This window comes from Triplophysa dalaica, chromosome 7 (genome assembly GCF_015846415.1).
Source record: "Triplophysa dalaica isolate WHDGS20190420 chromosome 7, ASM1584641v1, whole genome shotgun sequence".
Classification (NCBI taxonomy): Eukaryota; Metazoa; Chordata; class Actinopteri; order Cypriniformes; family Nemacheilidae; genus Triplophysa; species Triplophysa dalaica.
Genome location: NC_079548.1, coordinates 12,411,709 through 12,436,395, shown reverse-complemented (window position 1 = coordinate 12,436,395; position 24,687 = coordinate 12,411,709). Strand labels below are relative to the sequence as shown.

General features: G+C 39.0%; 2 protein-coding genes across 4 annotated transcripts; both read right to left on the bottom strand.

Annotated features, from left to right (window-relative positions):
* Positions 1–1,492: 1,492 nt before the first annotated feature.
* On the bottom strand, positions 1,493–13,138 carry mylk5 (myosin, light chain kinase 5). 3 transcript variants are annotated; one of them, XM_056754042.1, is made up of 17 exons: positions 12,823–13,138; positions 10,509–10,655; positions 10,005–10,157; positions 9,250–9,435; positions 8,700–8,735; positions 6,439–6,578; positions 6,199–6,352; positions 5,801–6,109; positions 4,446–4,545; positions 3,839–4,042; positions 3,469–3,686; positions 3,224–3,347; positions 2,962–3,114; positions 2,711–2,843; positions 2,308–2,392; positions 2,071–2,193; positions 1,493–1,884 (listed from the first exon to the last, which is right to left on the bottom strand). In XM_056754042.1, the coding sequence occupies exons 1-17, from the start codon at positions 12,950–12,952 to the stop codon at positions 1,658–1,660; spliced, it is 2,622 nt and encodes an 873-aa protein (XP_056610020.1). In that variant the 5' UTR covers positions 12,953–13,138; the 3' UTR covers positions 1,493–1,657. The 3 variants fall into 3 exon arrangements, with proteins under 3 accessions (XP_056610020.1, XP_056610019.1, XP_056610021.1); XM_056754041.1 differs by having other exon boundaries at positions 12,817–13,137; XM_056754043.1 differs by having other exon boundaries at positions 6,451–6,578; positions 12,817–13,137.
* An 8,590-nt stretch (positions 13,139–21,728) lies between these two features.
* On the bottom strand, positions 21,729–24,263 carry fzd2 (frizzled class receptor 2). Its single transcript, XM_056753340.1, has one exon. The coding sequence runs from the start codon at positions 24,018–24,020 to the stop codon at positions 22,368–22,370; it is 1,653 nt and encodes a 550-aa protein (XP_056609318.1). The 5' UTR covers positions 24,021–24,263; the 3' UTR covers positions 21,729–22,367.
* Positions 24,264–24,687: the final 424 nt, after the last annotated feature.

The following is a 24,687-nucleotide window of genomic DNA, read 5'->3' as shown; positions in this document are numbered from 1 at the left end:
TTATATTCGATTGATTATTTTTCTTCCAGGCCAAGACTTCATCCATTAGAAATGGGTGTATGCTAGCATCGTAGATGTATTATATAACTGAACTCCCTGGGTAACCAGTGACTTCCGGGAAAGTCTGGATTGCAACCGAGGAAGGTCGGTGACGCTGGAGAGACAGCTGACCTCCAGGAAAGACTGGCGGGGTAACAGGGGCTAGCAACCCCTGTTGCAGCACTCGCAAGAGGGCACCAAGCAAGCTACAGAATCAACAAATGAACAATACCCCCAGAGTCTCCCGAGAGGGGGGGAGGATGAGAGACTCACCAGGACAGATTCAATGGCAACGACAAGGACAGTGACACAGACGCAGAGAAGGCTCAGACAAACCACCTTGACCGGGGAGGCACCGGAAGTTAAATGCAACTGTGGAAGAATCTGCAAAGGCATAAGAGGGCTCAAAATACACCAGAGCAAGTCCACGTGCGGACAGAGACGGATGCAGGCACACCACTCAGACGAACCGTCTGGTGAGACGCTGGAGAACCCTAGGCAGGAAGCACACCATAGTCCTAGAGATCTCTCGGTGCAGGCAATCCCCCCAGATCGCACAAGGAGAGCCTCCAACGCCATTCCAGAAAGCCCACCTCAGCCAACGAAGGAACTCCCTGCGATGGGATGGGAGTGGTTTGGATTGAGAGGCCACTTGAGGAAAGCAGCCGTTCGTAGGTTGGGAGAAGCGTCAGATAGAGCCTCCTGTTGGCTCTGGCACAAGAGAGAGGAAACAAGCTGAAAGCCTGGAGGAGAGGGGCAGTGACCTGGCCAGTCACTGCAGACCTGCCAACTGGAGGGTGTAGTGGTTAAGGGTCGAAACACCCAGTGAAGGTTGAGGACCACCCGATGACCTCTCTTCCAGGCCAAGGCTTCATCCATTAGAAATGGGTGTATGCTAGCATCGTAGATGTATTATATAACTGAACGGTCTGACACGTTGACTTTTTAAATAAATCCATTTTCTTTTTTTCATAAATACAGCTTCATGTCATCCAACATATGAAAATATATATGGTTTCATTTGATTATTGTCTAGGCATTTTGACAAAGATGTGTGCTGTCATTTCAAGCAAATGTTGGCCACAAAACAATGCAACATTTAAGAATGAATGATATAGTGTAAATGATACATGCAAATTCTGGTTGGTTAATGACCATAAAATGGCCTCGTATTGCCAAAGTGGCACGTACAACATACTGCAGGACAGAATTCTTAAAAAATATATATAAACTGAGTACACGGACAAGGTTTTTTAATCACAAATCAGCATCCTAAACACACAGATCTCCTAACAAATTTCCTCAAATCTTCATATACTCAAATTTGAGGACTGAATGACTGTGTTAAGAAGTCTGTGAGTAAAATAATATTAATCCAAAGTACAATAACGTCAACATAAATATACTACAATTTTAAAACATCAATAGACACTAACAAATAATAACACATGGATTAATTAGAAATTAGTTTATTCCAATTTCAACACTGAATCCACAATAATATGAGCATTGACTGCATTCATTTCAATGTATCTGCTGTGTTTATTTATGTGTATTTGTTGTTTATAGATATCTTGTGTAATAAAACATATAATCAATCTGATCATTTTTATCATTATTAATCCACAGTCCCATCATTCTCCACTACAGTAATTGTTGAGGAGCACAGCGCCTCCCCATGTACATTAGTGGCTCTGCACGAGTACAGACCGCTGTGGTGTAATGAAACACGCTCAAGGGTAAGTATACAGATGCCGTTCTCCTCATAATCCAGTGTTATACACCCCTCCTGCAAATCCAGCATCTGGCCATCCCTCAACCACACCACATCAGGATCAGGGTAACCTGAAGGAGAAATACACTGAGGTTCAGGGGATTCAGATCTCCACCACTGTGCTACCCAAAACATTTTCATGCCTTTCCATTGGGTTGTGATGACTGGCCAAAGAACTGTTTCAATTCAATTTTTTTTGTAAAGAAATGTGACGCCTGTGTGGGGAAGGTAAAAGATCTCCAGTGGTGTGTCCTAACCTGTAATGAGACAGGAGAGTTTGGCACTGGAGCCCTGTGGGACAGTCAGGTCACATGGAGTCTGAGTAAACTCGGGTTTACATTGAAGCTTCAGTTCCAGAGACTGCAATGCTTGCTCTGTCTCTACAAAACACATGAAAAAAGCAAAACCAATACTTACCAGTGCAAAAATATCCATCACAAAATGAAACCATCTTAAGGCAGAGGAGCCAAATATTTTCATGTTTTTTTTCTCACCATCTACAGGGCTCAGGCATGCAGAACCATCTGGTTTGGACAGTAAAGCCATCCTGTTCAGAGCCAGCAATGCTTTGCCTGTTTTCTAAAAGCAAAATATATAAATATGAGTACATAGCCGTGAAAAAATTGATATTTCCTAACTTTAATTTGATCAGCATTTCTAGATGTATTGTGGTCCTTCTAGTACAGCGTCTGTTGAATTTCAACAAAATCAAACCTAAGGAGTGACATTAAGTCATTCAACAGCAGTATGAAAGACTGACAGCAAGATACATTAAAATATTAAAAATAATTAAGAAAACACAAGAAAAACAGGGGTATCAGAGGAAAAGACAGAACAATTGGGCTTAAAAATGAAGCCCAATTAAAGTCCTTGTTTATGTGTCTATTTCTGTATTACCTTCCACTTCTGCCTGGTCAGGAATTTCTTCATTTTATCCTTGGAGAGGTTTTTGGTGGTACTGTTGGTGAGGTCTACAGACATATACTTCATCCAGGCATGGGCCAAAGCATCTTCACATGACATCCTACGTCTGTAAAAGAGTTCAATACAGAATAAGAGACAATTAGACTGAGTGTATGTAGACACCTGTGCAGGATGATGCAATACATGTATTTGGATGATGAGGGAAAGCACTGATATTGACGGACCTGACTTCTTTACTGAGGAGAGAGCTGATGAAATCCTTTGCCAGGTCAGTGATCTCTTCAAAGCTCTCCTCATCAAACTCCCACTGTGCTGCTGTCACAAGAGACAACGTCTCTGCGTCACTTTCACCCTGAAATGGGGATTCGCCGCTGAGCCTGCATGGGAACAAAATCACAGAGAGCTATAGAAAAAATGCTTGACCACAAGGGGGCAGCAAGCGCTTGACTGTATAGGCAGCATGACCAGACTTCAAACCATTCTCACAGGATGTAGCAGATGACCCCGATGCTCCACAAGTCAGTGAACAAACCGACAGGCTCAAAGCTGATGACCTCTGGAGCAACAAATTCTGGAGTGCCGTGCATCACCTTCAGAGGTGTGGAGGGATCTGAGTCACAGATCACATGCACACAGTCACACATTCTACTCTGAGATCCCTTATTAAAGTGTACTAGCAGTACAGTGAGTGGAGGATTCAAATATATTGTTAATACTGTAAAAGTACTCACCTAATTTGCTGGCTAATCCAAAGTCAATGACTTTGATCTGAATCCCAGTTCTGTCCACACATACAATGTTCTCAGGTTTAAGGTCCAGATGGACGATGTTTTGCTGGTGCATGTACTGGACTCCCTCCAGAATCTGATGCATGTAACCCACACTGGACACCTCCGTGTGGTCATAACTATCATCTACAATACGCTCAAACAGCTCACCCCCAGAAACGCTACACAAACAGACACATACACATTAGACACACTAAAGACCTAAATACTACAAATATAAATGCATAAACCTGCACGTTTTACATCTAACACACATGATGCCAAACAATCACAAAGTGCTCCCTTCAAAACACCAACAATGAAAGATACTCACTATTCCATCACCATGACCATCTCAGGCTTGTTGTCATAAGCAGCCAGACATTGGACCAGTTTAGGATGGTTTAAGAAATTCATGAGCTCGATTTCTTTCCTTGCAGCCTCTCTCTCCTTTGCTCGACGTCCCTTATAGAACTTTCCAGCACATACACGACCCGTCTCCTTATGGGTCAACCGAAAGACCTGGCTGAACTTCCCTCTAGGAAAACATATTGAACGAGATAGCATGCTTACAAACAAAATGTCCTGTACTAGGATGTAACTGAACACTTAGGAATTTGACTTGAATGGGAAGGGGGTTTATTATCTTTCCACCTGTCTTGTTCTTAAGAAATTCACCTGATATTTTGGATCAAAGCAGTATTTCTTGGAGTCAGTTCAGGAATGACCCATTTCAGTCATCAAATACAAATGTAAAGTTGTGTAAACATCTATGGATTTTCTTGCGAAATTAGACTCATGTATAGAAGTTGTTCCAACTTTTTGTTGCATGCAGGAACATGTATACACTCAAAATTCCCATATCAGGGTTGAAGTTTAATTGAGACAGGCCATGAAAACAAGAGCAACAGAACCTTGTGTGTGTAGATGAGGGTACTTACACTCCCAGTTTCTCCTGGACAATAAAGTGATCAGTAACTTTATGTTTAGTATCGACGATCACATTCACAAACTCCACTGGTGTATCTTCGGTGGATTTTCCTTTAAAGAGAACACAGACACTCTCATTCACTGTGAGAGCCAAAGCTGAAAGAACCACAGATGGCCCTCATGTCTGCGATTATGGCTTTAAATGCTTTTTCCTGTTTACAGTCTGGTTACTGAACTTTGTGTGAGAATAGTATCCTACTAACAACACATTGCTGCTCAATTACTGCAGCAGAATAAGAGATACAGAATAAGATATTTAAGACACATGAAAAGGAATGCATTACAATACAAAATACCACCAAAACCAAGGGGCATTATTTACTTATTATATATAAGCACAAACACACTTTGAAGGAAATCCTGAGTAAGGTTTCTGAATTATGAAACAAGACATATATTGTATAAAATTATGATTTGGTCACAATTCTGCTTGCATGGAAGTTATTTAGTGTGGTATTTTGTTTATAATATAGCATTCAAAACACTCTCAATATTAAACAACAAATATTTTGTGATATAAAACTTATACATATTGTGTTTTTTTAAACAAATTATGAGTTGCATTTTGTGTCAAAGAAATTATAGGCACTGGTTTAACAATGTTCAGTTCAAAGTAACACAAACATGCCTTAACAAGCTGTGTTTGGTTAAGGACAGATTGTTTTCTTAACACAAAAGTTTTTGGACTGTACATATTTAAGTGCAATATTGTCAATATTGTCATTCATGGAATTACAGGTCATTCAAATTGAGAAGTATTGAATAAATGTTTTAACAAAGCTTGAAACAGCGTCGCCACTTCTTTTGTACATTAGAGAAACAATAGACTGTATTATGGATATTATGTGACTTTATTATAACTTTATTGTTTTCCTTACTTTTGTAAGTTAATCCTGAAGGTTAGTTAACAAATATACAGTAAAACTGTTAATAATATGTTTTTTTAGATTAATACTCTTTATATTTCTGATATAAAATAGCATAGCTGTCCTTCCGAAACCTCTGATGTCCAAATTCACAGATTATCAGGAAATGGAAAAAAAAACTGTACTTTTTAAATTATTAAATAATGTGTTATCAGAGTTGACAAGTACATTTTAATACCTTATATTGGTTAGATGCAAAACCCAGTGACACACATAAAAGGTCATATTGATTCATGGAAAAAAAATCATGAAATATGGATATTTATCTTCATTCTTTCGTTTTTTTTACATTTTTCATTGACCATATATTTGTCAAATACCCTGTATGGAATGTAAATGCAAACGATATGTTTCAATCATTTAAAAGAAAGTCTCCTTACCTTGGTTCTCCATCCTGATTGGCTGTGATTCTTGACTTGGTTCACTGACCCCGACAGCGTTACACGCCCTGACCCGGAAGCTGTAGTTTCTCTGTGGTTGCAGGCCTGAGCTCACCCTGAACGAGGTGCTCTTGCACTGAGTGGTGAGTTCTATCCAGTGGCTGTTCTCAGCAGAGCTTTCACAAACCTCCACCACGTAACCTGTCACAGCAGTGCCCCCATCGTAAGAAGGACCAGACCAGGACAACACCAGAGAGAGAGGGGAGAGAACGGAGGGCACAGGACAGGAAGCAGGGGGCTGGGGCCGATCTGCATGAAACACATGCAAACACGTACATTATGCACATGCAAAAGAGTGTAGCAGTTGCATGGTCAATGTGCAGGCTGTCAGACCTTACCAATGACACACAGTGTCACTGTATGTTGAACAGAGCTCTTGCGATCCCGTGCAAATATCGTATAACGCCCAGAGTCCTCAGGTACAACTTCAGAGATCACCAGAGAGCTGCTCTCATCACAGTTTTCTATATGAAACCTGGAGCCTTTTACAACCTTCAGAAAGAGAGATCATTAAACATCACTCTAGATCTGTAGATGTTTTCTTTCAAAGGGGCATTACAGAATGCAAAACGACATACGCTGTTGCATACTTCCTCTTTGTTTCGCATCCAGCAAGACACTACAGGAGAACTGCCTTTGAACACACAGGACAATTGGGCCTTTTCTCCAACCCGGACCTCCAAACTATCTGATGGAGATACCAACTGTAGGGGTTGAGCTGTAAAGATCAGAACAAAACACAATTAAGTCATTTTTAAATAAAGAGCTTTATTCCTGCTTTTCAGACTTTTAATGTGTATATTTTATGTTAAAAAAGTATAAAGAAAAAAAATATTTGGGCTTGTCTATCTACATACACAAGCGTGTGGCTTTACACTCTAAATATTTCTTAATTGTCACAAACAGAAGTCCTAAACCGCAATGTAAAAACTTTTTTTCTCATCCTCGTTTATTTAAAGACTTTTTTTCTCATCGTTGATTATGATGTCATAGTAGTCTATTGTGACACCATACATTTTTTTGAAGAGAATAAAATCTATGGTGTCACAATAGCCTATGACATCATAATCGACAATGACGTCACAACAGACTATGGCGTCATACTGCATTATGACATAATAATGCATTATAACATCATAATGCTTTATTGTGACGTAATAAAGCATTATGGCATAATAGTTTTTTTTCTTTAACCAAGACATTGCATTGCAGTTTGGGGCTTCCATAGTCACATTTGTGTTTGTGGCTGACAGTTCACCCAAAAAAGTAAATTCTTGCATAATTTCTTCGCCCTCATGTCATTCCAACGCATGAATTTCTTCTCTAGGACACAAAAGAAGATGTATTGAAGTATGTTGGTGATCACACAACATTGACCCCCATTGACTTCGATTGTATGTCACTAAACCAGAGAAAGACATTTCTCAAAATATATCCTTTCTTGTTCTACAGAAAAAGTCTAAACAGATTTTGAATTGACATGAGGGTGAATAAATGTTGACAGAACTTTTGGGTGAATTGTTTTTTTTTATCTGCTTAAGAGCAGCTTTGGAGGTACAGAGGTGAGACCGAATTGTCTCTGAATTGTGCCTGATAAAGATATTAACAGACCTTATATGAATTGACAGTCAAAAAATGTACAGACATTCTTAACAAATTATGTATAACAAGCACAAATTGATTATTATTTACAAATAAACCTTATTAAAACCACAAAGTGCTTTTACACCATGTCGTATTCTGTAGTGAATAATGCACAATTCCGCAGAGAAACCACTGACACATCCCTTCACACAACACATCCAGTAAGCAAATAAGCATTTAACAGATGTCTTGAGGTGTTTAGCTCTGCACAGATAACACAAACACAACACTATCATATACAGCTTATTAAAACAGATAGGGTCCTACTTGAAAAAAGAGGACTGACACTGGCATTATTCAAATCAGCAGATTAAAACCTGTTTATACTGCTGATGAGCTCATGTCTTTAAACAGACCTTTTATTGTACAGACCAACAGAGAATGACCACAGATAGGGATGGGTTTTGCATAATAGATCAAATAACTGCAAGCAAACACCCATCATTCAGACATCAGTATGTTACTGTCCAGCCCACAGATGCAAACAGATCAGACAAAGACAAAAGTCTGAATTGAGAGTCTATATGAAAGTATATGGACATGTGAAACGTATGAATGTCATTGCATTATAAATAAAATATTAAACCAAATATAGCATTCCAAATCTCTAAATTTATATGGCCCAGCTTGTTCAATATTTGAGTGTCCTGTGAGGTAAACACAGGTAAGTTTTTTTTTTTTGTTCTGTATATTTGTTGTCTCACACAATCTAAAAAAGCAAGTTTATTATTTTGATGCAGTGTTTAAAAGAAATAAAGTCACATCTACAATACGACAAATACCACTTGCCATTAAACACAGAAGACAAGTTCCTGGTATGTAAAAAAAACCTGAAAAGCCCCTGAAGCAACCAGTCAATCTGGAAATTAAAGGAATGTTCAGCGGCTTAAAACAAACTACTGCTAAAAGTAATAAAGAGTGGTTACACTTTAACTACAATTCTAAACAAACTGCACTTACAAGACATGGTCTAATTACAGTATTGTATGTGAGGCTTTAGATCAGGCGTCTCTTTAAGAACAACAAATGAGGATGAAAAAAGACCTTCAGATTCTAAGAAGATTTAATAAAATCTTTACTTGTCTCTAATGGGAGCGATATTGATTCTTCTGTAACTGTAAAGTATGAAATAAAATAATAAAAAAGTATTTTCAGTCAAAGTGCTAAACAGGTATCAGTGGAATGATGGTCTTACCTGTTCCTGAGCTGCTTCTTCTTTTCACTAGCACCCCTGAAAACAACAGTATAAATATGCACTGAATCACGTGTTGTGTGGGGGGAATGCCTGTCATCATGCAACAGATAAGCTTTGCTTATCATACACAGGTGGAGTTTGGTGGACAGGTGTGTGTATATGTGTGTCTAAGAAAAATATGCCACAGATAAAATATACCATTTTATATTAGTAGGTCAAATATCCAGTTTAATGCTGGGGATAATTATTTTTTTAGAAACTAAAAAGAGGACACTAAGTGGTAGTTTAATTTTTTTTAACCATACTATTTTAGATAAAATGACAAATTAGACGAATTAGATAAAACATGTGTAAATGTTAAATATACACAAATAAAAGACTGTAGACATAGCATAAGATTTCACAGTGAAGTGTTTAATATGCACACTACTGTATTCACCTCTGTATTTGAATAATTGTTATGCATTTAAGGAACTAAAGTGTTCCATATCTCAACTGTGGTTTCATGTATGGGATGAATTCATGAGTGGAGCTGCCGTTGGTGTCATACCTTTCTTGTGTGCTGGAGAGCTTGTCATTGGACTTTCTGTGTGGGGTGTCTGGGGAGACTGTGACCCTTTAAAAACGCTGATATCATCTGGAAAGTTCTGAGGTGAGTTTAAGACCCCGTTCACCCCTTCAGGTGTGTGAGAATGAGATGACTGAGACGTGTTGACCCCAAGAATTGTTTCATAGTCTTTTTTGAATAGTGTATTCGTGTTTGAAGACAGATGGGGGGAAAAGGGGTGTTTAAATGAAAGAGAGAGAGAGAGAGAGAGAGAGAGAAAGAGATAGAGAGAGAGAGAAATTTGAGAACAATATTAGAGAAGTGAATTAACATTGATAAACTTGTCAGAACAAACACATACATGCATTTATTTTAATGCTATTGTTACTGTTTTGACTTTTTATTAACTTCTCTATGTCCTGCCTTGTGATCATCCACGCACACATGCTGGCTAAACACTTATATTTTATGTAAACATAAACACCTTCACAATCCGACTTGTATATAAGTGACCCAGTGCCTTTCTAAACAACATATTATTACAGCAGGATTATTTCAACATGAATTTATTATTGTGCACATCAATTTAACGTGATAGTTCGCCCAAAACTGAAAATTCTGTCATCATTTACTCACCCTGTATGACTTTCTTTCTTCCGTAGGACACACAAAAACATATTGTGAAAAATGTTGGTGACCGAAACAGTGACAAAACCTATGATCCCTTTAAGTTTGTTAACTTAAATTCAGTTGTTTACCTCTCACACACACTGCTGCGCTGCTTGATGTTTTCCCCGCTGTGTTTTCAGCTACACAGGTGTATGCCCCAGCATCCTCCGGTAGGCACTCCTTAACAACCAGACTCACATCTCCTCCCTTAAAAGTGGATTCACCAAACCGCACAGCCTCACCTGAAACAGGTGTACAATCATTGGGATGAAAGGGAGAGACAAAGGCCGCAGTGAGGTCATTGTAAAATTATATGAAAAACGGGATATGATACAATCAGCCTATAATGTGGGATGTCAAGCTGGGCAATACTATAGAGCTCTACTGTAGGTCCCAAAAAAGTAGTTCCTTTAGATGTGAGGACGTGGGGACATCAGCTGTCAAAGAACACACAGGTCGCGGATAATGCCAATAAAGCGCATGTTGTACGTCGGTGTTTATCCACACTACATACTGTATCTACATATACACAGGATATAGTGCATTAAGGGCAGAGAGGTACATACTGGATTCCGGATATGGCCCCAACTCACCGTTATGAAGCCAGGAAACACTGATTGGCTGACTTCCCGTGATAACCCCCTTCAGTATGATGTTACTTCCTTCATCCACCATGCAGTCTTGGATGGGCTTGGTGAAAAGGGGTGGAGCCAGACCCTTCGTATGGCTGTTTTCTGCAGCTTGACGGAGAAAAGAGAATGTTGTTACACACATTTTAGATCAGCTCAAGTTCATTTACATTATGTTTGTATTTTATTTACATAGCAGAAACTTGCTTACTAAGTGAGTTCCAACAGTGCACTAATTCTCCAAAATGTTAATATACATGCATGCAACCCGGATGAATCGGTATGTGTTTATGCCTAATAAAGCGCCATAATGGTCTCGTAACATAGACTTATATATTAAATTCATGCTGAACTTAGTCTCTCATCATACTGCAAATCACACAGGAAGAAACAATGCTTATTAAAATGAGATGTGAAAACTCGTCTATTCGAATCTACATCCTATGTTATCACACCCGTCTCTTACTGGCCAGTTTAGAAGTGTGTATCTTACACACCACAACAGAATGACAAAAAGAGACATCAAGCAGTAGGCCTAAAAAAAGCACCAACAAAAAAACAACAAACATAACGTTTGAAGACATCAAAAGCTTAACCGAAACAATGATTTGATGCTGCTCCAACAACCAGTTTTTATTTTAAACATCCTGTTACCTAAGATTCTATAAGCCACATGTGGAGCCATTTTATATGATATCTCCAATATATAAAGAAGCAAAAAATACAATATATCCAAAATGATCTAAATGAACCTCCAATAACTGTATGCGCTTGAAAAATGTCATTAATATATGAGGGATATCCTTTCCATCTCACTTTAATCTCATTCAGCCGACAGGATTTATGCATGCGTGACTTCTGCGTTTCACAGGAAGAACCGGTAGTTGCGTCCTACCGTTTTTGAATGTTATAACAAAATGTTAACTTTTGAAAGTATCGTTTAACATTTTTCTCTATTTTCAATTTCTCTCTGCTTTTTAAGTCCACCCAACCGGAAACAGCAGCAGGTTCTTCCTGTGAAATGCGTAAGTATCATATGCATATAGCCCATAGACATGTTACACACTTTTAATGGCTGGAATACACTACAAGACTTTTCAAATCTGAACAGATTTTTTTAAAGCTAGACATCATACACTTGCAGACTTTTTGAAAGTTTCAGATAGAAACACACTTACTAATAAAATCTGCAGACTGGGACAGACCTTCTCCAACAAGTCCAGACTGAAAAACTGGTCAAAATTTGTCTTGTAGTGAATTTTAGCCTCGAGTCGTTTGCTTTTACATTTAGGCCTGCGCTTTTATCTAGCCATATATCTCATGACCCACTGACCTTTGACCTGCGGCCTGGATCTTTTGTAAACGTAATTCTTGTTTGCTCATACAAACCACTTTTTACTGGTTGTCATGACAACACACTACATGAAAAAGGAAGGGTTGAACTCCACTGTAAATGAACCTTACTGAGAAGAACAAATTCTAAATAATTTTGAGTCTCATTCATGATACCATGACTGTTTTTTGTATTAGATGATATGACAGAAAATGCAAGGAAGGAACTGAAGTGTTGTAATCTCTCAGATGAATAACATTACTTGTTGAGCAGCTCTGCCTTAGATACATGCATTTCTCACACAAACCTGAGCAAAACTTAAGCTTTGTGCTTAAATTAGTGAGGAAGGAATTTCCTTCCAAAGGCGACTTCACGCCTGGACAGTAATTTGCATCCTGAGGAAGCTGAGATCCAGTGGTTTCAAAGAGTATAGGAAAAAATCATCTTTATTTAAACCGAAGAAAGGTTATTACATAAATACGATTCATTTAAGATTATGCACTATTTCTAGCTCTCTAGTCAAATGTAAGCAAATATTTGACGCAAAAGGACAGATTTCCTTGTTGATTTGATTTTAAACATGCAAAACGATATCAGACGTGTAGACCATACTGCACAGCAGGATGGGATTGAAAAAACACATTTCCTTACAAGAAATCACCATGGAGACTAGTAAACAACAAATCCATTCTAAACCTGTTCTTATTCTTGAACATGAGAACCTACCCTCTCACTTGAGATTGCAATTCAATTAAGTAAAAAGGAAAATTCTAAATATTTTGCTTGAAAATCCAGACATTTAATCAAAAGTAAAGATCATCTTGTCCACAACATGCCTGCATCAAGATAAGCATCCAACATACTTGTCCAAACCCACACATACACGCACAAATATGCAAACATTGAGAGTCACACATGTCTATGCACAAAGAGACTTGCCTGCACTAGATGTCTCTTCACAATTCCTCACAGCCGCAGGTTGGGGTCCTTGTGTACCGGCCCCCTTTGAACGGGGGCCTGACAGTTGCATCTTGAAAGTGGACACATAACGTGTATTCCCGTTAGTAGTGCTCATTTCTCCTGTCACTGCTGACTTTATTTCTGCTAGAATTTCATAATATGCAACTCATTTCCCAATATTCTTATCACACAGCTCCCTTTTTCCTGTGTCACACAGTCTCTTCTAACACACAAACGTCTTCTTACTTCTTTGTTTTCTCTGCATCTCTGAATCTCTTTATTTTGTGCTGTTCTGACTCCACCCCTTGCTGTTAACGTCAGTTAAGCTCTGGCCACCTTGTTCCTTAGGTTCATTCCTACTGCTGGGATTGTCACAACGCCTCCAAAGACACCACCCACAACAATCACAACATTTCACCTACAATCTTTTAAACAGAGTTCGGCTGTGACTTTGGGAAAGTGAGAGAGAGAACAGGTTTTACAATACTTAGAGTGTGTACAGCTTTAGAGCAAAATAAAGACATTAATGTAACAGATTACAAACTAAATCAAAGGTCATGCATTTTCGCTTCTCTGTGATAGCTCTCATGTTATCAGTTGAACTTTGGTTGTGTTGTTTCTATGCCATGTGGTCTCAAGAGAGACTGTCACCATATAGGACTAAACTGTTCATTTTTGTTTACGCAGCAGGAGCTTTTAAACAAACATTTAGCAAAATATGCAATAAGAACAAAACTACACATGACAAACTCGACAAATAAGATAATCAAGGCTAATGATCTCAACTTTATGTGTGTGTGTGTGTGTGTGTGTGTGTGTGTGTGTGATGAGTAGGTGTTTGCTTTGGACGTGCCAGTGCTATGAGAAACCCAAACATCACACTAAATACCTTGAACCTGATAACATTGTCAATAATGCACAACATCAGCTTTACTGTGTGAGTAAGAGAAACCAGCGAACTTCAAATAACTGAAAAATGAGTGAAATGTGCTTCTCATTAGAAAGAGGTCATTGCACAGCTGTGTTTTGGGGATGTTTTACTAACTACAGCATGTAATTGTGGTTTACAGACAACGTTATTATCACAAGATCTGTTAGTGTAGTTATGAGTGGAATGTAGACAGGAAGATCCTAGGAAACACTTTATGAATGACTGGAAACAAAGAATTAAAAACAAAGCAGCTAGTTCCCACAAATAAACATTCAGCTTCTGAATTAGCCTACACATGGTGGTAAATTTCCCTACAAGCTCCCAGCAGATAACTTTGAAGCAGTACACTTAAAGGGCCTTGAAATTATAACAAATTATGTGTACTTCAAAATAAATACTAATAAACATATTTAAACAGTCTTCTTATATAGTAATATAAGCCAAAATAAACCCTGCAGTCAATTGTATACAATTTATTGGACTAAAATAAACTGATTGTTGACATGTTTTGTGACCAAACGTGAATGTGTAAAAAGATAAATTAAAGCCATCAGCTTAATGCTATTCACAAAAAGCTATTATATTAAAAAAAATTGCATAAGTTTAAAGTTTTTTTGCATAAATGTTAAAAAATTAATACGTTTGCGCCATCTAGTGGGAAGAGTGAGGAAAAACAAAGATAAACTTTAATGTGTCAACAAAGTATTGAACTTATGACCGACCAAGGTCACTTTCAAAAGGTAGTATACATATAAATTTATCAAATCTACAAAATAACACAATTGTATGTTATGATTAGAAACAAAATGTGTAGTATAATGCAATGTGAGTCGTTTTGGATAAAATCGTCTGCCAAATGCTTAATATAAATGTATGGGAATTTGTCAACCAATTTCTTGAAAGCGTTCCCTGGTATGCTTTTTAAACCATAGCCTTCTGAAGAATTTGCAGTAGTCTCGATCATTGGCTTATTATCGTTTTCTTATTTTAGCAGTTCAAGCCCTCCATTCAAAAAAAAACATTACTGTAATAAAATAAGAAATTGTGGCACTACATCCTTCTCTTTAATATCTCTTTAATAAGCTTGGATCTTGAGAGAGGCTTTAGGACAAGCTCAGAGCACACACGTTCAAGACTTAGCAAATCTTAAATTACTGAATGAGTACTTGTATGTGTGTCAGTTTGAGGATGTACATACCAGAAACTTCTAAACCATACGCTTAGTTTATCATGCAAATACTGCATGTTATACTGACATGCATACCCCATGAATAACCTTTTCCAGTAAAGATCGTTTAAAAACCTATCTTAACCAAATAGTAATAATAACTAAGTGGAGCAGATGTGAATGTGAAGTTCTAAGTAAAATATAATGATAGGTTAGGTGCCTCTGGCGACTTACTGACTCCTTTTATGAGACTGTATGAGATACAGACAATTTAATTTAGTGGCCAGCAGATGGCACCATGTCTGCTTTATCTCTACTGTAAGTACAGTAAGAGTAAGTACATATTGTTTTACATGTGTGCTGCCAACTCCTCAAGGCTTTACTGTTTCCTCTTACAAGAAATATTTTTTCTTACTTTCCCTTCTGCTGGTTCCTTGTCTTTCAGTTTATGTTTTTCCCGTAGAGCTGCATTAGAGAAATGAGTTTTGCATTTCAGAGATCTGAGTGTTGAGCAGGGATTCAAACTGTTAGGCAGTGTGGGTGTGTGTGTTTCGTAAAAAGTTCTTACCTCCAATCTGGGGCCCCTCTCTGGGCAGGTCCCAGATGGAAGTGATTACACACTGGAAGAGAAAAATTTGAGCAAATGTACAGCCCATCTACTTAAGACACACATGCACGCGCGCCACATGAACGCACGCACACACACACACAAAAAAAATCTTGCTCACTCTTTCCTTCTCTGGGTTAAACTCACATGCACTCACTCAATCCCTCACTCACAGCAGCACGCTTACTCTCACTGGCTTTATTTTGCCTTCAGCAGTAATCTCGGTCGGGACAGTACGACTGTACGCTAGCCACCTTGTCTCTCCTCCTCTTCTCTTAGAGTGTTTGTGGGTGGGAGTAACATTGTAAATTCCTAAAGATGAGCCATTTTATAGGCCTCTATTAAAGCCCTAACGCTCAGCGACTCGCCTGTCGGGAGCCAAAACTGTTACTCATTACTCACTGTTACTTCGCTGCAAACCCGAAGACTGAAGACTTGTATTACAGCTCCACCCTGACGGCCGAGCCTCCGCTCCAGGTCAGCCCGTGCCAGTCCATAGGAGGCCTTAGGGTGAGCATCCAGAATGCGCTGCAGTCATGTCACTGAGAGCAAATCTATGACTGAGAGACTCTCACGAGAGATCTGCAACCTCTTGATTCAGATACACCCTTCTCAGCCATTTAATACCAAACCACCTTACCACCTTACCACAACTTACACAAAAGGTAGAAAAAGCTATCTGGTCACATTGCATTTATATGTGTAGGCTTAGCAAAAGATCAAATATCCCTGTCAAAAAGATTAGCGCATGATAGCTTGAATTTGTTTTTCTGGTCAAGTTGGATAACAAAAAAATCTTGCTGGTTAAGTTACAGGTATCGTTTGTTTAAAAATAAAGATTTGGTCACCATTTACTCACCCCCGAAGTTGTTCCAGAGATATTTATTTTCTTATTGTACTGATTACAAAGAAAGATATTTGGAAGAATGTTTTGTAACCAAACAGTTCTGGGTCACTATTGACAAACATAGTAGGAAGAAAAACCACTGTGGTTTTTCTACTGTGGAAAAACCACTCTTGTTGTGTCCAAGAAAACAAATAAATGTATAGCTTTGCAATACCTTCAGGGTGCGCAAATGACAGATATTTTTAATTTTGTGCTTTATAAGAAAACCAGCATACCAACATCCGTGCTAAGGACAAGCAACTAAAATGTAAAAAATGAACTCACTAGTATTGCTTTTATAATGTTTATTTAAGTTGTATTGTTGTTTTAATAGCCAGTATGGCAGTCATATTAGCTAGTTGATTATATATCTTTGCGTGGTTCTTCTGCATAGATCAGCAAAAAGTTTTTCGATTCATTCAGTTTACAGATGTTGTTTTGTATAATTCCCTGAGTAAAGAAAACACTGACAATGCTGAAATTAATATTTTGACTTAATTTGTGTTCCATAACTAAATGAATTGGAGGAAGGATGCAATAATAACAAACCATTTTGAATTTAAAATCAGAATTTCAAAAGTTTGCTCAACCAATGCTTGTTTCCGCAAAGTTTGTACCCAGCACTGAATCATCCACCATAATCTGCCGATCTCCCCCAAATCTCTGTTTCGGTCCATCTCAGCCTGTTGTCAGTCACTTGTCTTCAGCTCACAGACGTGCTTGCGCGCACAGAAGGGCATCATCATCCTTGTTGGGTGTCCTGCTCTGTAAATAGCCATCACACACAAGCATACAGTCACAACACAGCTGTCGTCACTTTTCTGAACGGCAGCTGGTAGCAAAATCTGTTGTTGCCACACACACACACACACACGCACACACACACACACACACACACATGCATGCACGCACACACACACACACAAACTTCAACACATGAAGATTTCCCTTTGCCAAATCCAACCACAGACATAGGCTTGCTTCAAGACAACGATAAACACACATTTATGCAAGCACAGGCATGCACAAACACACACAAAGATGTTGATCATTGATAAAAGCATTTTACACTCTGTCAGACAGGCCGCAACAATTAAACACAGGAAGTAATTGTCGCAGGGAAAGGTGGGAGCAGGAACACAACCCACTTCCTGTTTGCATTTAATAAAAGAGGCCAATGGAAACAGACACAGATAGAGGGTGTGTCGTCTGGTCCGCCAGTCGGTGGCAGAGACACAATACTTCCAACACCGGTGCCAAGGCTTCATGCCTTCTGACTCTCCTTCTAAAAAATCAAAATCACACATGAATTTTCATGCTCCTTCAAGTTGGTAATGCAGGTTTGGTGGCGGTCAAGCAAGTGGACAGTGTATACATGCATGAGTGTATGTGTGCTTGTGAGAGTGTTTTAATCGCTATGTGATCTGATGGTTAACATTCCTCTGCCCATTTAGCTTGTCCATTCATGTCCCAGGGGAGGAGATACAATCTTTTTAATTCCTGATACATAAAAAAGTGGAAACAGGCACAGATCAGAAGATTCAAACCCGCGTACCTTTTTCCATTAAGTTGATAAATGTCAGTTTTGTCTAGTTTACCTTTTTGCTATGTCTGTTCACCGACAGCATAGCAGGTTTAAAAACATTGTCATTCTAAAACGTCAACAACCCATAGAGTGAAATACACAATAAGCAGGCTAGTTAAATGCTTTGATCTGCATGGTTCTTTAACAGAGGCTACAAAAGTCTGGGATGAGAGAGGTCATATTGACATTGAAGCTAAAACTTCGACACTGGAAAACCATCAACATTTTTAATGCATGCCAAGAGCGGGGAGCCAATCCTCTCACCAGCCTTCACTTCTCTTAAAGCAGTAAAAACTAAACCAAGACAGATGCTGCAAGAGCATTGTCACGGCAAAGAGATTTCACTAGAAAAGACTGAATGAATAATAAATGTGCAGTTCTGTGGCTTTAGAAACTATGTCTTTCAAGGTTTTAGTTAATCTATGCTGGTGAAAGCGGCGTGATAAGGAATCATTAAATTCACAGTTCACAAAAAGCCTGATTCACAAAACATTAATAAGAAGAAAATTCTTCTTAAATGTCATATTTATTCTTAAATTCAGATTTCTAAACTAATGCATGTAGGAATGTCTTGTACGTCTTAAGACAGCTCTTAATTGTTTTCTCAAGATAGATTTACAAAGCATATGTCATCTTATTCTTATGATAAGATGTTCTTAAGAAAATATTTGAGAACTCAAGAAGCAACATTCTGAAGAACTTCTTTTAATTTATCTTATGAACAATATTATATTTTGTCGGTTTCAATCTTATAAGAACAGTTTCATGAATCCATGAATGCATCCAGGAATGCATTCATCATCAAGTCGTCAAGTCTTGAACAGCAAGTTAGATAAAGGATAAGAGATAAGTTTAATATTGCTGGTGAGACTTGTTTAGTGAAAAAGGGATTCTTATTCATTTTTGGGGTTAACAGAACAACTGTTAATGTTGTTCAAAATCTGAATTTACTACAATGTTTTTCTTAGTGCTTGTTTGTTTGGAATGAAATTCAAGAAATGCAGCAAGAAAAGCTTTTTAGATGATAATGTGGAAACTGTATTGCTTAATTTTCATCATAATCATCTCGACTGATTTTACGTCTCACAAAACCCAACTTTTTTTGCTCTATTGTTTAGTCAATTTTTCCTCCCTCCATTTTTTCAGTAGAAAAGCCAAACAGAGATTGCCATCAACTTGTTTAAAAGCAACCTCTAGACAGGTCAGCTATCTCCCACCCACCCACGCACACACACACACACACACACACACACTAACACACACACACAGTCAGCTGCCAGCCGAATTCATAGAGTGCAGTCTCATCTCTATACTTGGCCACTGGCTCACTGCATTCCCTACTTTTAACTGAGGAAAACAGGGTGTTGTGTATTACTAACGTAGCATGGAACGGTTAATAACAATAATAGTATATCTTTACATAATTTTCTGTTCACACCTAAACAGATAGCCTGACTGTGTCCACAGTATTATCATTTGCAGCTAATCTTTTCTGTTATAAAAGACATTGATTTTACCAGTAACAAATCCAGGACATCTGCTCTATCTAACCTACATCTCTCAAGACTCCCCTGAGGGATCAAGTCATGCACCACAAGAAGAATAAAAGTGATGACAGACTCTGCAGTATCTCAGGAGATATGAATACCTTCTTATCTAAAAATTCTGTTGAGTTGTCAACAGTATAACCACTATCTTTGAGATCGTCTGAGAATTCAAAAACATTTTGGTTTTGCTTGGTTTAAAGTAGGAATTGAGGTGAGTTCCCAGCACGATTCCATGTTTTTGCTCAAAGAGGTGTGTTTTTTTTAACATTACTCTCCTCGACTGGTGTGGATTGAGAGACGGGGAATAAATGTCTGAGGAATATTTTTTGAGATTTAGGGTGGCCCTCATTTCTTCTCTGCTTCATCTCCGCCATGACATCATTATCTCCAGAGGGTGCTGAATTACTGCACTCTATCTTTCAGGGGGATTCCAACAATGAGAGCATGTGTGTGTACTTCACATGTGTCTGCATATGTCTGAAAGTTTCTCGAGATTATTTTTAGAGGGAACTCAGCATTTCATTTTACTGTAACAAACATGAACACACACATACACACAAATTTCCGTCTGGATCACAATTCTGTGTTTCTATAATATGTTTTGTTATGTGTTTTTAAAAAGAAAGTTAAACTTGAAAGTTTTTTTTAATGTTAACCGCAAGTAAAAGTAAAGCACTCCTCACAACATTTCTTCTCATTGTCAGCAACGTATTTTCCTGAATACATTGATTATTATTATTATATAAGAATGTTTTCTCTGTTTATGTAGATTCGAGGGGCCATATTGCAGACAGAAAACCAAATGAAATTGATAGTTCACCCAAAACCAAAAAATCTGTCATTAACTCACCCTCTTGTCTTTTCAAACCTGTATGACTTTTTTTCTTCCACAGAACACCAAAGAAGATATTTTGAAGAATGTTTTTAACTTGCTGGGGCCAGTGCTGTTCGGTTATAATGGTTTGAAAAGACAAGAGGGTGAGTAAATGATGACAGAATTTTCGTTTTTTGGGGTGAACTATCACTTTACTTCAATATGTACAGTGTCTGAATTACATCAACATGCAAAGTCATGAAATGATGGATGTGTACATTTATATGGCTCTCTAATCTTTTTTTCTACCAGCTTCTTGAGGTTTTACCCTGGAATGCCTTTTAAACTAATGGAAGTTCCCATCAATTCTGGGCTCATATTGGCTACTTGATTCACTATTACTGTGCCCATACTTAATTTCAAAAGCATTTTTTTTATGAAATTTGAGTTTTTAATGAAATTTTGTGAAGCTAATGTAAACATTCAAATGACACATACATTTTTACAGGTATGGACGTACACACACACAAGCACACACACACACACACACACACACAAACAGTGGTGTATATTAAATCTAAGATAATGAATGTGTTCAGGAGTACGAGTGAATGAGTGTAAAGGAAGAAGGCACACATTGCAGGGCTGAGCATGAAATTGGCTGCCCAAGGGCATGCATTAGTTTAGAAACCCGAGCTCATAAACATACATGCCAAACCAAGGAGAACCAAAAAAAAGTTAAGGGAGACATGGAAAGTTGGTGGAGTAAAAAAACTGCAGGAGTTCAGTATTAATCCATAACAGACCTAACTTTGGGACCACTCTAGACCAACCTTTCCTTTTCAGTTGCATATCTAATGCATGTGAACAAAAACCCCAATCATTGCCTGTAAATGTAATAGTTTTTAGTCTCATTCCATTGTTCCCTTCCAGATTCGTGTAGACAAGAAAAGGTCTAGAATGTAGCTCAGAGCGTAATGCAGGCAGACGTAGACACAGAATCATTTAATCATGTGCATTTCATTTTTTTCCACATGCCTCAGCTTGGAGGACCATGCGAGAACCATTTGCTCTGCAACGACTGTCTACTTCACACCACAATCAAACAAAATACGCTGTTTAATTGGCACTCTCTCTCTCTCTCTCTGACTCACACACGCAAGCATTCCAAACTCTCGAGTGTATTTAAGATGGTGGTTCCAAACGGTCCATAACATACAGATGTATTACATATTTGAAAAACACTATTACTCCTCAGTCACTATCTGAACTTAAATCAGCGAAACAGCATATGAAGAGTTTCTCTTTTACTCGAGTACTAAACATGGTGAGATACATGGCAGACAAAAGGAGTATTATGTACAGCACCTTTAATTTGAAACAGAGGCACAAACATGAGTATGCTATCTGATATAAGATAAAAATAAGGACAGAGAAAGGGCAAGATAAAGACAAAGACGGTGGGGTATAAATGCTAAATAAGTGAACCACACAAAAAATGCTTAAATACTAATATATAATCATGTTCAAATAAAGATTTTTACAAAAACTATATACAATGTTTTAATTACATTTAACCGCCAGATGTATTACATGACATGTCGTCCTCTTTCAGGCTTTTATCCCCCCACCGCTCTATGCACCGCTGTTTGTGAATTCCCAGCTGGTATCTCACTTTCCAAGTAGAGTTTTTATGGCCAGCAGCTTATGAGAAAAAAACTGAGGGGCAGCAGAATGGGGGAGGAACACATTTCTGCCTTTGGTATCAAACTGGCCGTGTTTGTTTGGGGAAACCAAAGTGGTTTACGTTCCACTTCTCTTTCCACTTGAAAGTCCAAGAACCCAAACGGCTCCGACAGTCTGACATCTGAAGAACAGTACTTGAGGAACAAAGACAAGTATAATTGCCTTGAAAATACTTAACTGAAGGCACTTTATTTCAGTTTGTATTTCTAAAACTAATTCAGTTTTTTCACATAAAAATTGACTTTTTCAAACAGTGGTCTCCCCTTGCCCGCCGCTGGTCAAACGTGTGTAAAACTTCCTCCAAGATTGCAGCGTCTTACCAGACCAAATCCAAAACCCCGAAGTGATCCCTACAATAAGAGTCATGAGGTACTTGATCATAAAAACTGTGAAGTCGGGGGACATGTGGGGAGCGGGGTGCATCGGGCAGGGAATGGCCAGGCTCTTACAGTTTGTAGTGATCCAGCTCCTCTCCCAGTGCTCTCTAAAGGCCTGCTCGTAAAAAAAGCAAGCGATGACGATGGTGGCCGGGACGGTGTAGAGAACTGAGAAGACACCTATGCGAACCATCAGCCGCTCCAGTTTTTCCGTCTTAGTACCGTCGTGCTTCATAATGGTGCGAATGCGGAAGAGCGACACAAAGCCAGCAAGCAAGAAGGATGTGCCGATGAACAGGTAGATGAATAGGGGGGCTAGTACGAAGCCCCTCAGCGGATCCAGATTATTTAGGCCCACAAAACAGACCCCGCTTAGCACATCTCCATCGATCTGTCCCATGGCCAGTATACTAATGGTCTTTACGGCAGGGACGGCCCAAGCGGCCAGATGAAAGTACTGGGAATTGGCTTCGATGGCTTCATGACCCCATTTCATACCAGCAGCCAGGAACCATGTAAGAGACAGGATGACCCACCAGATTGAAGAAGCCATGCTAAAGAAATACAGCATCATGAAAAGAATGGTGCATCCTTCCTTTTTCGTACCCTGAACAATGGTCTTATAGCCTTCGGGAAGAAAGCGGTCATTACAGGCGATTTTATCTCCGAGAAAGTATCCAGTGATATATGCAATGGAGACCATGGTATAGCAACCAGACAGGAAGATAATAGGACGCTCGGGGTATTTAAAGCGTTGCATGTCCACTAAGTATGTGGTTACAGTAAAAAATGTGGATGCACAGCAGAGAGAGGACCAAATGAGAATCCAAATACGGGCAAATTCAATCTCCTGGTCAGTGAAGAACATATAAGCCCCGTGCGTTTTGGAGGACTCACACGGAGCACCACAGTCCAGCTCTCCCAAAAACTTATAGCTGAGGTAAGACGGGACTTTCAGCATTGACGGACAGCGGAACGGATTGTCCGGCGTCGAGTACAGATGAACTCCGGGTGTTCCCGGGATAGGCATATGAACGGGCGACACCGTGGCCGTTGACTCGTTCTGGCCCACGCATATGTTTTCGCCCCCCAGCACGGGGAAATTTTCACATTTCAGCCGCTCCGGCCACTGAAAGCCGAACTTGTTCATAAGGGCCTCGCAGCCATGCTTTGCCCTCTCGCAGATAGAGCGACACGGAGGAATAGCTTTCTCTAATACCGTGCACACCGGTGCGTACATGGAGCACAGGAAGAATTTGAGTTCAGGAGAGCACTGTACCTTTACCAATGGGTAAAACTGATGCACTTCCAAACCCGCATCATCTTGATTGTAGTGTCCAACTAAGTTTGGCATTATAGTTTGGTTGTAAGCGATGTCCGTGCACAACGGGATCGTTATGGGCTGACAGAATCCATGGTCAGGGACAGCGATTCCATTATCTCCGTGATATTGTCCAGAGGCCAATAGACAGCACGGCAACGTCAGTGCCAAAAACAGAGATACACGTCTATTCGTCTTCATTGTAACAAAAAGTTCCGTGAGCAACTGCCGCTCAACTTTCACTTTGCGCAAATTCGCTACACGAGCTATGCTTGGGGTCGCATAGTTTTGGCTGATTTAAAATAAAATGACTCGATAAGCCCACGAGCTAAAGTAAACTTTGCGACGAATATCTGTTGCGCGCAGAAGTGGCTCCATGACTTTTCCCCCTTTGTCCGTCAGACTGTTTCAAGTTCCCCCTGGGCTGCCTTTTACGAACTTTGAAGGGAGTGTGAGAAAGGAGGGATTTTGGGGGTCTTGAAACAGATTCCCACCTCCATCGCATGGTCTTCTGACCAATAGAATCACCGAGTCCCATAACAACACCATATGCCATTCATTTTCTAAAACTTTGTACTTTATCAGTTTGGGAAGAAAATCATGCGAATGTGGATTTGAGACTCTTTTTGTCTTAAATCACAATGTCGTTCTCAGCTCTGAAAAATAGAATCACCTCATATGCCTTCAGTTATCTAAAACTGTAAAACATTAGATAACTTCTAACATCAATATAAAAACTATCTGTCTGTCTGTCTGTCTGTCTGTCTGTCTGTCTGTCTATCTGTCTGTCTGTCTGTCTGTCTGTCTGTCTGTCTGTCTGTCTGTCTATCTATCTATCTATCTATCTATCTATCTATCTATCTATCTA

Coding starts and splice junctions, on each gene's coding strand:
- mylk5 (XM_056754041.1), bottom strand. CDS start 12,952: ATGAGCACTACTAACGGGAATACACGTTATGTGTCCACTTTCAAGATG. Junction 10,158..10,508: donor TGTTTCCTGGCTTCATAACG/GTGAGTTGGGGC, acceptor CACCTGTTTCAG/GTGAGGCTGTGCGGTTTGGT. Junction 9,436..10,004: donor CGCAGCAGTGTGTGTGAGAG/GTAAACAACTGA, acceptor TATTCAAAAAAG/ACTATGAAACAATTCTTGGG.
- fzd2 (XM_056753340.1), bottom strand. CDS start 24,020: ATGAAGACGAATAGACGTGTATCTCTGTTTTTGGCACTGACGTTGCCG.